We start from the raw sequence: 16,035 nt of genomic DNA, 5'->3' as shown, positions 1-16,035 counted from the left end.
GAGTTTTTTTTTAATACAAATTCAATGTTTTCTTTTTTTAAATAATGCTTCCTTACTACAACCCCAAACCCTCCTCAATACCAACCGATTACTGGTTCTAAACACGGTTTTTTTAAAGCTCTTTTGGGCGTCCAAATAAGTAAGGAAGTGCGTTATGCCGGGAAGTGAAACTGTCTATTCACACACATCCATGGCAGAGTGCCTTCGAATCCACAGTCCATTCGAATCCACATTGGTTGGAAAGTGGAGATGCTATCTGGTAACCAGACTATCTGAATCGATCATTTGAACGTTAACAGCGCCAATTATCTCACTATGGAAAGTAGGACAACACTAAATTAAATCATATTTAAATATAGCTTACTTACATTAAGTAAGATACTGTTTAAGGTAAGCAATGCCAGCCTTTAAATAATAATCCAGAGCAGTTTGACATATTTAAATCTCCTCCACACGTCGATTATATCTAACCGATCGATTTGTGTCTTCCACCCACAAAAAGATGTAAACCTGTAGTTCATCAGTACCGTGGGTGAGCTAGGGAATGTGCCTATTTTTTTTTTTAATTAATTTTATAGATTTTTGCACAATCCGGAAACCCTGCTCTAGAGACTAAACACAGAACTTTCTCAGTTCACTTCAGATCTCCAGTAAGCCGAATAGTGGTCTCCCACCGGGCGATGAAATTCACATCCCACCTGAAAGCACTCATGGACATCTATGTGCATGGTGGGTTCAAACTTGCAGCCTATTCGTTGGAGTGAGAGGATATGCTAACCACTAGGCCAACCAGTCCTACCATTACGAGTATTTACACTTATCAATTCTCAAGGATGAGTCATTCACTCGAACAATACAAATGCTCTTTGTGTACCGATTATTAGATCTAGAGAGATTAGAGGAAGTTCCTAGAAAATTGGGATTATTTTTTTCTTCCTCCGAAAACAAGATATGAAAACACGTTACTGACAGACAGAACTCACTGTAACATTTCGTGACCATTCTGCACTAATCCAAATAACTAGAACACATTATACTTGTGTTCTCCGTTAGAAACACTTCCAAGAGGAAGATTGCCTCTGTTATTTAGTTTTGAGAGTAGGTAGCTGGGTTTTCCTCACTGGAAAATCCCAATATTTGCAGTGCAAAATAAACTGCCTTTTAGAACGAAATTAATCAAGATGCGTAGTGTCATCTATCTCTATGCCTGAAACGAAATATTTTGTTAAGCAACAGTCAGATATGTAGTATATTACTAATGTAGTAAATTACTGCATTAGTGTTTCTGCAGTAGATTATTGGAAGAAAGAAGCTTTTCGGTTTGAATGCTGCATCTAAGCTGCAAGATTCTGAAAGCAATGCCCAAGAGGAATTCCCGCCACACGCATTTCTCTATCTGGATTTTTTTTTTTTAATTATCTCTCATTAGCTGATAGCATACTTATCCTGATAATCATCATTCTTTCAGATATTAGTACGATGCCCGTAATGTTATCCTTTAATCTTTTTTTTTTTTTTAAATAAAAGATAGTGTTTCGATGATGCCCAGGTTTAACTTACCAAGTTCATATTAATCAGTAATCGATAATATAAACACCTGACAGGAAAAAAAAAAAAAAAAAAAAAAGGTGATGACATTGAAAATGTAAAAGTACTTTTTTTTTTCTAAGAAAAAAACTTAAATACCTTATCTCACACACACGCACGCGCACACACACAAAGCAAAACTACTCGGCGTTACAGTGCAGTCTATAGCGATGACTCCTTTCCGTTGAAAGCACCAGGAAACATAAGTTTTTCAACTAAATGTGAGTTAGCCAGTCTCAAGATTGGCCTCAGCCTTTTACTTTTACAAACCAACCAAGTATTGTTCGCTACTTATGAAGGCATTAAAAAAATGTGCATAGTTTAATTACAGTTTTTTTTTTTTTTTTAAGTTGTTGGAAAAGAGAAGTTCGTATTAATCAGAGCATAATAGAGAGATTCAAATACAGGAAAATCTCGCTTAACGCAAATTCGATATGCACGATAATCAGCGAAATGATACTATTTACCGCTTTAAGTGAGTGATTAATCAGTTAGCGCGATTTTTTTACGTTATGCGAAATTTTTGTCCCCCAATATGCAGCGAGCACTAAAGCTGGAAGTCATCAAGAGGCATGACAGTGGCGCTAGTAATAACAATGAATGTGCAAGACCTGGGATACAGCGAATCTACAGTTTGGACTATATTAAATAAGAGCAAAGAACAAGAAAAGTTGCTACTGCTTCTTTAAGCATGCAGATCACCAGATGGAACGTCTTCTATCACTCTGGATTGAGGATTGTAACCAAAAAAGAATACCTCTTAGTACAAGGAATATTCAGGCAAAAGCTCTCAATATTTTTACCTCATTGAAAGAGACTAAATTTCAAGAGGAATGTGAAAACTTTACTGTGAGTTTAGGATGGCTTGACCGTTTTAAAAATCGAACTGGACTGCATAACGTAAGAATAACTGGATCTTCTCGTGCTGATAAGGATTCTACAGCCAAGTTTTCTGAACAATTGCAAGGGATAATTCAGAAGGGTGATTATGACGATCGGCAATATTTAACATCGATAATCAATGTTCAACTGGTCTCTTTTTGGAAGCGTATGCCAACAAAATCTTTCCTAGGTAAAACTGAAGCATCTCAACAGGATACAAAGTATCTAAAGAAAATCTTAAAACTTTTATTAGGGAGGCAATGCAGAAGGCGACTTTAAACTCAAGCGTAAGTTAGTTTACCGTGCGCAAAATCCAAGATCGAAGATTATTGAAGAAATCAGCACAAATGGAAAATAACTTGGGTTTAATAAACTGGATAATGAAGATGTGAGAAACTTGCTCGATTCCCATTCAGAACATTTAAGCGAGAATGATCTCCTTTAACTAGAAGAACAGCGTGCATATGAAGAAGATGATAAGGAGTGCGAACAAGAAAAGAATGTTACGACTAAGACGCTAACTGCAAAAGAACTTGAGCTAGTTTTCAAATCATATTGAGTATGCTAAGGAAATTTTATTTCATGCTGATCCTGATATGGAACGAAGCTTCGAAATCCGCCGAAATATTGATAAAGCGATCGCCAGCTATCGTAAATTGCATGACAAAATGAAAAATTCAAGCACTATTCACACATCTTTATTTATTTATTTTTATTTATTTAGTAAAAAAGTAGCTCAATCAAATTGTTTTCCAACCTTTTTCCACTTGTGTACCCCTTTTAAACCCATTTCTATAAATTGTACCCCTTGTTTTTAAAATAGCTGACACTTTTGTTCAGTGCCTATCTTAATGGCATTAAGATAGGACTGAACGAATTATTGACTGAACTAATAAAGCTATTAGTTCAGTCAATAACTGAACTGAATATATGAATGTTTAGTTCAGTTATTGAAATAACTGAATCAATAACAGAAACTATCGGTTCTCAACCGGTGGTTTAGACATTAAATAAAAATTTAAGCAATTCATTTTTATTAACTTCATCATCATCAAATTCCTGCCATGTACCCTCAAGGGGGTGTACAGGATATGATAGTACTACATGAAAAAAATTACATCATTACTAACTTCCTATCTACAATTTTCATCCAAATCAGTCTGTTACTTGTCAAGACTGTAACATTAAAAAAAAAAATAAAAAATAAAAAATAATAATAATAATAATTGCAGTATAAGCTATATTAGAGAATAAAATCAAAGTTAATAAATTTTTTTTTATTAACTTTGATGATTTTATTCTCTAATATAGCTTATATTGCAATTTTTTTTTCAAATTTACGCTAACTGATGGATGAATTATAATTATTCCTATTGTTTATTGTATTCGCTTAACACGATTTCGCTTTGCGCGCATTAAGCAAGGTTTTCCTGTATTAGATAGATATTATAATACTAGCAGCTTCGGTCTTTATCTAGAAGAAAGAGATTAGTTGATTACGTAGATCCGAACGTTCTCAGGTCAGTTCTTACAATTTTAAAAGACTGGTCATTTAGTTTGTTTATTGCAAAAGCAATACTGAGAATTAGGAATGATATAATTCCTTGATTTAATAGAAACCTCTGGTACCACAGTGCAAGATTTCTCTCCAGATATAAGAGCACGCTGGTACTAAAATTTCACTCTCGAACTTGGTTCAGGAATGGTATTTTTTCCCCTCTCAAATGGAGCAGGATTAAAACAACCGCTTGGTTCTAAGGCTATCGCAGGGTTCTAAGGCTATCGCAGGGTTCTAAGGCTATCGGGCCTTAGAACCGCTTGGTTCTAAGGCCCGATCTGCTTCTTAAACTACTTTTAAAAAAGTATGATAAAATGGAACTGTACACCAAATTCAGCTGTCCTAGCTGATACAATTTAAGAGTAGTAGTACCACAACGCGGAACTCTGTAATATGGTGTCTCCCGAAGAACAAAACGAAACCTTTAAGTTATGACGAGAGGAAGCAGGGAAATTCTACAATACAGTATTTCTTCCACTCCTTATGAATTTCCAGTAGCAATGCAAGTCCTTTTATTTAGTTAATAATAAGATGCTGTATTACGCAGAATTTTATAAATCTAAGCTGTTACCGTTTAGGAAACAGTGTCATTCAATGAAACTCATTGAATGACATTGAATTGAGAGACTCAATTCAAAAGGTGTTATAATGTAATGTAGTGATATTCATAAAGGACCGAAGTTGCTCCAAACATCCTCATCAAACTACAGACGAAAATTAGATAAAGAATGTAAAGAAGGAAGTGTTACATTCCTTCACATTAACCAATTAAAAAATATTGGTGTGTGTGTGTGTGTGTGTGTGTGTGTGTGTGTGTGTGTGTATATATATATATATATATATATATATATATATATATATATATAGAGAGAGAGAGAGAGAGAGAGAGAGAGAGAGAGCAACCCAGTCTAGTTCAACTCTGTTTCCATCCCACTTGTTCCTCTTGCATGTCAAATGGTTTGGTTTCTTTGCTCTTTTTTTTTTTTACCCTTTTTTTTTTTTTGACAAGAAAAATAAGTATATTAAAAAGAATGTGCATATATTGTATTATTGTGACATCGTGCTTCTATGACTGTCAAGCGAAATTTAATTTACAAGAAACTAAGCCTCCTGTTAAATTTTAACCATAATAATACAAAGCAAAAATAGTAAAGGTTAAAATAAAAGGAATATGCGATACTTTAAAACTGGTTCTATCTTTAATCATTTTCAAATTCTTGATACGTTGCATGATGAAGTTCACATTATTACTAGTTCTATGTTTCAATGCATCATAAAACAATTAAAATATCAGAATTACCACTAATACGTTCATTCTGTTATTTTTTTGTTTATATAACTAATTTAGTTCGATGCAGTAATTTTAAGAACGTTTTATAGATCAGCCTGAAATATTTATAATTAATTGATCAGATCTTTGTATTTTTCAAATATTTCAGGTATGCAAAAAGACCTCATCGGTAGAAAAAAAAAAAAAAAAGAATCAGGTTCGCCATCTGTTAATTGTATTTTCTTCAATACCGGGTATGCTTTACAAGATAGACCATATAAAATATGTAAGAAATCTGAAATGCGCCTTAACAAAAATGAGAATTTATTCATTTTATCTGTAATTAAAGAATTCATAGAGATATGTGAAGTAATTAATTACATATAATTATATGTAATTAATTACTTCACTGGAAAGCATTAAATAAAATGAAACAGGTTTTTAGTTGTTGACTCATTTTAAATGCAGTAGGATTTCTGTACGTGATCCGCGTAATCACAAAGAAATTCCTTCCTTGATAAAATGTAGAAGAAAATAGGTACCGTTATTCTAGTAAGAAAAGATTTCTTTGCAAACCTTCAAAAGGAATAAAATCTTAAATGAAAAGTTCAAGGTCAAGTAAGATTATCCGGCATAAAACTCAGATAAAAGGAACAAAGATTGCCTTCTGATATACACCAAGTTTCTATATAACTCTTGTTTCGACTAGAGTAATGAGTCATGTTGAAAAAACCGTACATTAGCACAAAAACACCGTATCATATTGCACAGTACGATGAATAATGGCATGAATGTGGGGAAATCACAACCTCACTGACCGTGCCACTAACGTTAATATTTGATGAATTTTCACAATATGAAAGGACGTATGCTTCAGAAATTAGTAGCATATTATCGCATGTTTCAGAAATTATCTGTAGCATAATATTATCAATGATATCTCACTTTTCTCAAGAAAAAAATCCCTTCCTTTCTCCCTCTCCACACAAAATTTCAGAGCTTAAACATCCACTCTCTGGTGTCACGATGATTTTTATCCATATTTTTTTTCTCCCTACACGATCCAGATTTTTTCCTCCACCCCAAAAAAAAGTTGTACCCCATTTAAAGAACACTCCTTATATATACCAGAGGTCCAAATATATAAGATTTCCATTAGAATGCTATGATGTTGATTTTGCAAAATGTTTCCATCCTGGAATACCTCTTCAAACGAAGAAATTAAATTGGTCAGATGTGCAGATTTATTGTTAGAAGCATGTCTTTTGTAACACAAGTAGAAAATTAAATTAATAACTGAAACAGTAAATAATGAAAACGGATCGCAAGAAACATAGTAAAAGAATTTCTTTTTTTAATGATATGACATACTAATGAACTCTTCATTCACTAATAACACTTGCAACAAGTGTGCATGCGCAAACCCATTGTTCTATTGATAAGCAGTATCAATATAAAATGCATCGCCTGACTTTGCAGTGTATAAAACGCATATTATGAGCAAAAATTCGAATTAAAACAATAAAAAAAGTGCAAAATAATCGCTTGAACGGCGACCTAAATAGTGACATTTCGTTTCAACCTCCGACTTCTTCCTTACCAAAATCTAAAGGTCAGATGCAAAAGTAAGCATTTCAAACATCTGCTTTTGTGCCAGCTTTCGGAATCGTTTACGTTACTAACCTGTGTTACTATAATTAAGTTCCTTAACAAATATCAACAACGACTTACCCCTCTTTAGTGAGAAAAATGAAGGAGGCTGGTAATGATGATAACTGGAAACACATAGACCTTCGCAATTCCTCTGCTTTCACGTTCACATCCTCTATGAACAACACACCAAGCACAATGTGGTAGTAGTCAGTTAAGTGACTCTTACTCGACGAACGTTCGTCGGTGAGAATTACACCAGCAAGTTGTGATCTGTTTGTCACCATGTTGCAATCTTTATAACCTAAAGATACGTCGTCGGTAAAGTTCCCGCACTGGTTGATTCGATTTAGGCCCGACAGGCCATTACTTTGAATGCAATCCAATACGGCTGGCATAACGTGCATTGGCATTCACGAGTTTCTGCTGCTGCGCCCAGAAACTGGCGTCCTTCAGACACATGCACTTCGCCTGGCAAACATCACACTGACGAACGAAGTCGTCCCGTAGCTGTACTAGTAACGTGGTGGTCGGAAACTTGTTGCGCAATAACTTCACCTGTAACAATGCCGGAAGTTCATTGAATGGCTAGAGAGAAGCAAGGGACGAAACTATGTCACTGAGTGATACTCTACAGGTTGTTCTTGGAACAACAAAAAAAACTGGTCGGGCTACGCGCAGCTACTCCGATAACAAACATCTTACCTGGTGATGAAGCAGTTTTAGCATTGTTTTAATGTGTGTGTAGTTTAAAAGGCAAATTCTGAAACCAGATGTAAAATTTAAATAGGCATTTATGCTTCGGGAATAATTTTAATTTGGGTTTTCTGTTCGATTAAAATTCAAGGTCATCCTAAGTTTAAAGAAAGCTAACAAAACCAAATCACAGAAAAAATCTGCTACGTTTATATATTTCTTTCGCAAGACAGAAATAAGATTAATACAACAATAATTATATTTATTTTAATCGAAGTCAGTTAAAATTCTATACTTGATTTCTAAATTTTCAATGAGTTCACGTTATCTCTGAAACTAGACATTACGATACTGATTGGAACAAGCAGCGCATGCCTATCAAAAGTAAAAAGTAAAATACAGTAGATGTAAAAGGACGCTGTGTATTAAGAGTAGACGGAGACTACTCTAACTTAGGAATCGTCTTACAATTAGATAAAGAGCTACAGAAAATTAGATATATTTTTTTTGATAGTTATTCTATGTATGAAGGATTGTAGTCAGCTTGTACATAAAAATACCATGGAAGCTTGAGGAAATTAACGTTTGATTCGCGTATTTATCTATCTATCTATCTATCTATAGGCTGAAGGTTTTTCGAGCATACAGGAAGGGAAGCAGCTATTCCAGATAATAGCAGAAGGAATGAATGGTGTAGGAGAACTAGTTCAGTGAGTTTACAGTCGGAATGAATGAATGGTGGGTAGTCGTTGCGCTTGTTTTCCAAAGTACCGAGAGAATCCGAAACTAATTTTGAACGAAAATGAGGCATGGAAAATTTGAATAAATGCATGCTGGAGAAACTAAATGCGATTGGGAGCGGAGTGAATCACTGTCAGGGTTCACCGATTAACGTAATTGCTCTCTTCTAACCACGGGGTATTTCGTGTGAGCTTTTAATGATATCATATCGCATCCAGATGTGAGAGCAGTATTCTGCTCTCGGACATACAATTCTGCGCATGATTAATAGTTTTTCAAAAGAGATCTGATATCGAGATTGATCCTAACATTCCAATTGAAAAAAAAAATAAAATAAAACGAGTGGATTACAGCTGACATACAAAGTTTCTGAAGTAGTTAATAATCAGTTTAAGTAATCGCATGTTTCAAAAAGATAGCGTTTTAGATGATACAACTGAAATGTTTATTTTGCACTCACGTATGGAAATAAATGGTTTATCATTCTCATCATTTTCACCGTAGTCGATGCTGGGGCCTACAGACTGTTTTGCCACTATTAGTTTCGCAAATCATAATGACATTCCTGAATACTAAATTTCATTAAATTAACCCGACAGGGCAGGATAATTCTGTCCTGTTGAAACGTGCTGCCTAATTTTTTTTTTCACTTTCAACTAGTCAATTTTTGTTTTAATTGTTATTATTGCAGACAATCTTGATGACTGCTTTCAAAGGGGTGCATTTCATGATAGCATTTTTTTTTTTTTTTTTTTTTTTGTATAAGGACACCATTTAATATGAAGACAATTTTGACCAAACAAAATTGTCGACATATTAAAAATGGTAAAATTAGTTTGAAATAACTGAAGCGAAAGGAAATGGCACATTTTAATATCACCCCTAAATAACAAATATCGCGAAATTCATTTAAGCCCGGAAGGAATTAATATATCTATTCGAATTATTCTTACTAATAAAAACCGCAGCTCAGTCAGTACCGATGCTCTTTAGCCGGAAACACTTTGGTTCGAATTCCGTCTAGAACGAGAAGAATCTTTATAAGAGCTTTTCAGCTGATGGTGAATTAGACTGTTTCATATGGGGATGGAGTGTTCCCTCCCAAAAACTCGGATGTTTTCATCACTCAAAATAGGCAAACCGGCCCGAGAAACACACGGAATTTACTGACATAATCACAGCCCAAGTTGCGTTTGCAGTAATTCTCAGGTGCCAATAAAAGTGTTCCAATTGCAGTGGAAAATTTATATTAGTATTTCAAATCGTTTTTAAAACAAAAATAATATTATTTTTGTTTTCATGTACTATAATGTTAGATCACCAGAAGAAAGACATCGGCTTGCTTCCAGTTGGAAAAAAAATAAAAAAATTAAAAAAATTTCTCCGACTGTAGAAATTTTTCTATATTTTTTAGACTTTTCTTATTCACATATTCAAGCAGAGTTTTATCCAGGAAACTTGGTTTTTTTTTTTTACCTGGCATCTCAGAAAAATCGACCATAGAACTAAACTCCTCAGACCATAAACTTAAACCGTGTTAGGGATTTAGGAATATGAGATGACGATAATGTGTTGTACTCTTGTCCCGATGTCTCTAAAACCATAAAGAACTAGGCTAACCTTTCTTTCACTGACAACTAAATATAGAGACCATCCTACCAATTTCCGATCGCGGTAAGCCGGTTAGTTAAAGCTGAGACCTCCATCTACTCCTTTCTGGGAATAAAAAGGCGTTAGAGGATTTTTAATATTAATAAAATAATATACAGTATTATTTTTTTTTTAAAAAAAAAAGAGTGCGGAATATCGTCTCTTGTTTAGCACGCAGTAGGAATGCACTCAGCCCCAGCAATGGTGAGAGGTGCAGGTCAGTTGCCTACTTATTTCCACAAAGTGAAGGCGTAAAGAGTGCTGCCTATTCCATTCTAACAAAAAATAGAATTATAACAAACAAAAAAATGAGCAAGTTTTGAACCACTAAGAACTAGTCAGTAACTAAAATAACCGAACTTAGCGTACTTATTTGACCAAATACACACCATTACTGCAGTCTCTTAATTGTTGCATTTTTATGCACCTCCCACAAATGAACGGTTGGATAAGTTAAGATTTTTTTAATGTATATAATCCAGGAACCTTGCTGTAAGAACCAAGCATGAAATTTTTCAAGTCACTTCAGGCCTCCAATAAGGGGGCCGAGGATATGGATCTCCCACATAACGTTGTTTCTGAAAAACGTAATCATATTTCAATTAAATCCGTCAAGCAAAGTTCTAATTGATAAATAACTTCCAGGGATAACTCCTTGTTCTGACCCCTCCAGCCAAGTGCGAGAAACATTTCCCCTGCATTTATCCTATAAAATCCTTTAAGCAACCTAAATGTTTCTATCATATCCTCTCTTTTTCTCCTAATCAACCAACTTCTGCAATCCACACACATGCTCTTAATCTATCCTCATAGGGAACATTCCACAGGCCACTCATCATCTTACTCACTCGCCTCAATCTTCTCCACTGCTTCTTCATCCCCAAGAAACCCAGGGGGAACAGACACAGTAATCCAGATGCGGGCGTATCAAGGTCCTTATAAAGAGGAACAACTACCTTATCTCTACTTGTTAATGTGTTCTTCAATTGCCAAGTAATCTTATGGGCTACCTTAGCAACAGGTCCTCTAAGCTTTAACTCTCTGTCTACCACCACCACCACCACCACCCCTAAATCTCTAGCTTAATTTATTTCCTGGAGTACAGTGCCATCAATGTGATGCACTGCTTGTAATATATTTTTCTTAAAATGCATAACTTTACACTTCTCCACATTAAACTGATACCCATTATCTTTTGCCCATAATGACAGCCTATTTAAGTCATCCTGCAAGCTCTCCACATCACTTGATTAACTATTATTGTACCTAATTTCGCATAATCAGCAAACAACTGAATATTTCCTATGTCATTTATGTACAAATTAAACAGCAATGGTCCAGCACTGAACCTTGCAGTCACCTGCTTTCGCCTTGATTCTGCACCTCCATATACCACTTTTTGATATCTGTCCAGCAGCCACCCATTTATCCACTTAACAAGTGTCATATCAATCGCCAATTGTTCTAATTTGCGTAACAGAATTCCATGTGGTATAGGCATGTTTTTTTTTCAATGCTTAGTTACTTGAATTTCCTTATTAATTATATATTTATGCATATACTAATACACTTATGTTGTATCATAATAGTATTCAATGCATAACGGTGTTAACGGTGCTTGTAAGGTAAACGAACCGTTATTAACTCCCCCCCCCCACACACACACACCACCATCAGCAAGACGATGAATGTTGCTTCAGAAAAAAAATGCGATGCTTATTATAGGATGTCATTAGTCCTACTAGATATAAGAATAATAGTACATTCATGCTTCTTAAAGTTATAGCGAAGCAAGAGGCAAATAATTAACCTCGGCTATTCTGCTTGGAAAGGTGTCATATTTTTGATTGGATGATATGACAATGAATATCGTCTTAAGGATAGGAATGGAATAAAATTTGCTGTCAATGAGTTAAAAGAATGAAGAGAAGTGTCTTCGAATCCACGATTACTACAAGTAGCGTTTCCGAAAGATTTTTGGCAATAAGAGCTCAGGAAGTGAAACTTTTTTTTTTTTAAATGGCTTTGTGCTAATGTCATAAAAGGACAGCCGAAACTTGCCGATATATTTGGAGCGCTGATGTAGTTCACAACTACGAGAGGTTATCATTACGTCTACTGCAATGTGATACTCTGTGTAGGCTGAATCATGAAACTGCCCATCAAGGTTTTCATTCCTTAAAAAAAAAAAAAAAACAGTAAAGATAATTCTGAAGTGTTAGTCATCTTTCTCTTCAGAGATCTGAGGAGTCCTTTACGCTTACTCGATGCTTGCGATAATTATAAGCAGTCTTTTACATCAGAACAGTTTTTCAGTCACTGCAAGCCCTTGTTTCAAAATTAAATGTACATTAAATGGTACATAAAAAAATGAAGGTAGAAGATTTCAGACTTGTTTCGATAAGTATTAAAATATGTTTTTGTTTAAATTTGTTTCACTATAAATTTACAATTCACACTTCACTCATCACATACATGAACTGGTCTCTGTTCACAACAGTAATAAGCATTTTTTTCACAGATCAGAAAAAGATGAACCAAAAACAGGAACACGTGTTTTATTACTGCAATAAAACACGTGTTCTATGGCTACCCCACCAAATTTTATTATGGGTTGGCCGAAACAGGCCAACCCATAATAAAATTTTAAGGCAGACAAAGCGTCCCAGGATCGAGAGTTAAGATTACATATCTCAATCACTTTTACAATTATAATTTGTGGAATTTTTTACTCGATCCCGGGGGGAAGTGCCCATTCCCCCCACCCCGTTTCGGACGCCCATGACCGTGTGATTGCATTTTTATCGATGTATGAAAGTTTTGAGAGTGCACAGCGCTCATCTTAATTGGTCCAATGCAATTAATTGCAAGATAACTTTGAATACTTCTGCATAGAGTGGGGGAACAATCTGTTTGCTTTAGAATTTATTAGAAAACAACAATGAAGGAGACTGCTATATTTGGTTGGTTTATTTGAAATACTCAAAGATGAAAATATGTGAACCATCATTTATAAGACGTAAGAAAGGAAAGAATAAGTGTGAGTAGAAACACTTTCATTAATGATAAAAGAATTATCAATGATTATCATTTTGGATATGTGTGCTCTATAAGGACACACACATCATTGGTGATATTTGTGGTTGCTGGGTAGAGCGAATAGCACCATCCTATAAATTCTAAACATGAATAAGCGAATTTATGATGGCATAATTAAAAAAAAAAACTTATGAAGAGAGAAAGTATTGCAGGAATAAATATAGTTTGATGGAGCAGCAGATCATTTCGTAAAATTGGTTGTATATGTTATGTGTATTTCTCTGGTTTGTGTATATTTCGCTCCGTTTTCCAAGAATTTTATTTTGTTTACTGAGACTCAGTGTACATAACATCCAATCATTATCAGAATTATCCACACTTTTGGGAATCCTACTTCATTAGTTTATTATGATTTATTTTATTTCATTTTTTTTTATTTTTTAGTATCAGTGGTTCTTCTGTCTTATCAATCTCACATATGCTAGTATTTTGTTGTAGATCAACAAACGTCTTATAATACACAGAATATTCATTTTTATTCTACATTATTCCTGAAGAAAATTTTATTCAGGAATAGATATTTTTTTTACTGTCTGTTGTTGCCAAAGACTAGAATAAAAATGTCTTTATACCATTAAGAAACTTTGCAACCTGAACAGATTCTATACTGCACAAGCAAAAGAAAAAACAATTAGCATTTTTCTCCTAACATCCACTTTCAAATTTTCAGTTCCAGAAAACATGTGTAACAGCTGTTTTTAATACCGCCATTGGATACAGAAAGCACTCAATTCATGACAAGTGACAACATTCAATTGGATTGGTTGACAGAATAACCAATCACAGCCGCTAGGTGAGCTCAAAATGTTAGCTCACCCAGCCTCGCTTTCTCAGTGGTTTAAAAATACTAAAACGCCTAAGAATTTGACCCCCTGCGCCCTCTTTACATCTTTTCGAAGGGCTCAAAGGTGGATGCATTTTGAAAGCACACCCGGGCTATTAACGCGAATGTGACGCAATGCTTACGCGTCGAAAAATGCTCTTTTCATGAAGCACTAATGCTTTATTACCCTCGTGGACAATGAAGTATTAGTATATTGTGTTCATTTCAGGAATCACGCGAAGTCTGCAAACAATTGGGGGAGTCTTTAACGGGAATAAATGCAAAAATATAATATCGATGATACTGATATTTCGTGGATGAGCACCGCACACCTAGCACACTCGGAATATTCGCCCCTGATTACTAGTATATACTTCTGGAATCATTCTAAACAAATACATGAATGTTTTTGTCTGCAAGGAACTATCCTCCTGACAACAATCGAATAACCAAGCATCGCAAAAAATGTTCTACGCGTGTGTTCTTAGTTGTCTTCGAATTTCTAATCCAGTGATTCCCAACCTTTTTCTGATCCCGATGTTCCCTTTTTATCTAAATATTCTTATCTATATTTTTTTTGTATAAAACTAGCTGAAAAATATTTATCGTGTACAGAAATTTATAATTTTGATAGTGTGTTCGTTGTACTTTAAATCTGTTTTTGTCAATAAATTTTAAGATGCCGAGACCCTCCTATCTACGCTTCAACCATTAAATTGCTACGCACGGTGTGCTTCTTAAACTTTTTGAAACTGTGGAACACTGTATAAAAATATTTATTTTCGTGAAACCTCTATGAAGACTTTCATAAAGTTATCGGAAAGGAATCATAAAATGAACTGTTACCTGCAAATATTCTGATCAAGAAAACATGTCCATAATACTACTACTAATTAAGTAACATTAACTGTTCTAGACATAAGTCAATTTAATAAAAAAATAGTGTTTTCCCAATTCACTTTTTTTTTTTTTCGGAAACCACGTCTAATACAGGTTTAAATACATGCTCTGGGGAACACCTAGAAGTTGCCCCGGAACACAGTTCAGGAAAACTTCTCTAGCGTACCAATTAACTCTGTTAATTGGTAACAAACAGCAACTGATAACAAACCAGTTAGATAATTCAATAACCATGTTCGAGAGACTACCACATACTTCTCAAGCTACATCAGGCTTCAAATAATCAAAGCAATGGTCTCGTTCAGGTTATTATTGACGACCTCAAATGTAAGCTTAAAATTATGCACACTATTTAACAAAATAAAAGGAACTTACATAAGATGGAAGTTTAACATCCAACTTTATAGCATTAAGCTATAGTATCCATATCAGCAATTATCGCTTTCAATAGCACGTTTATTTTTGCGGGGAAACGACAACAACAACAAAAAAAAACTTTAAAACTTTGCTAACTCAGGAACTTTAATGTTAAAGTTCCTGTTTTTCTCGCAACTTGAATTTAGTACAATGAAAGTTATCCCAACATCGAGGACGCCTCACTTGTTTAGATGCACTGTTTGTTACATCAGCGTTTACTCCATTGCCAAATCCAGGCTACTCCCACTTCACCTAATTTGTTTCAAAAGGGGAGATAAGAATGACTGCCCCGTCAAAGAAACTAATTTATTACATGGGATGACAATTAATTATAACAGAAATTATAATTATTTAATTTTGGGTGACAGTGCAGGCTTCTAGCGACGTTTTTCATGTACCATAATGTCAGATCGCCAGAAGGAAGACATCGGTTTGTTTCCAGTTGGAAAAAAAAAAAAAAACAGAAAAGCTTGAAAAACTGGAGAATTTTTTTTCTAGGCCTTTCTTATTCACATATTCAAGCAGAGTTTTATGCCAGGTAAAAGAAACCCAAGTTTTTTTTACCTGGCATCTCAAAAAAATCGACCATAGAACTAAACAGCTTCAGGCTATAATCCTAAACCGTGTTAGGGTTTTAGGAACATGAGATGGCGATAGTGTGTTATACTCTTATCCCGATGTCTCTAAAACCACCAAGAACTAGGCTAACCTTTCTTTCACTGACGACTAAATATAGAGACCATCCTCACAATTTCCAATCGC

At 34.7% G+C, this 16,035-nt stretch overlaps 1 protein-coding gene across 1 annotated transcript in view; it reads right to left on the bottom strand.

Annotated features, from left to right (window-relative positions):
• LOC150106331 (uncharacterized) overlaps nt 1–7,306 on the bottom strand; it is a 404,058-nt gene extending 396,752 nt beyond the window's left edge. The window contains exon 1 of the mRNA XM_090393084.1: nt 7,029–7,306. Coding sequence (XP_090249210.1) covers nt 7,029–7,234 — 206 coding nt within the window. The 5' untranslated portion in view covers nt 7,235–7,306. The remainder of the gene's footprint in view (nt 1–7,028) is intronic.
• Nucleotides 7,307–16,035: the final 8,729 nt, after the last annotated feature.

This window comes from Typopeltis vanoorti, chromosome 5 (genome assembly GCF_054136105.1).
Source record: "Typopeltis vanoorti isolate ZY-2024b chromosome 5, IOZ_Tvanoo_1.0, whole genome shotgun sequence".
In the NCBI taxonomy this organism is placed as follows: Eukaryota; Metazoa; Arthropoda; class Arachnida; order Uropygi; family Thelyphonidae; genus Typopeltis; species Typopeltis vanoorti.
The sequence above is the reverse complement of the archived record's forward strand: the minus strand, read 5'-3'. Positions and strand labels throughout refer to the sequence as shown.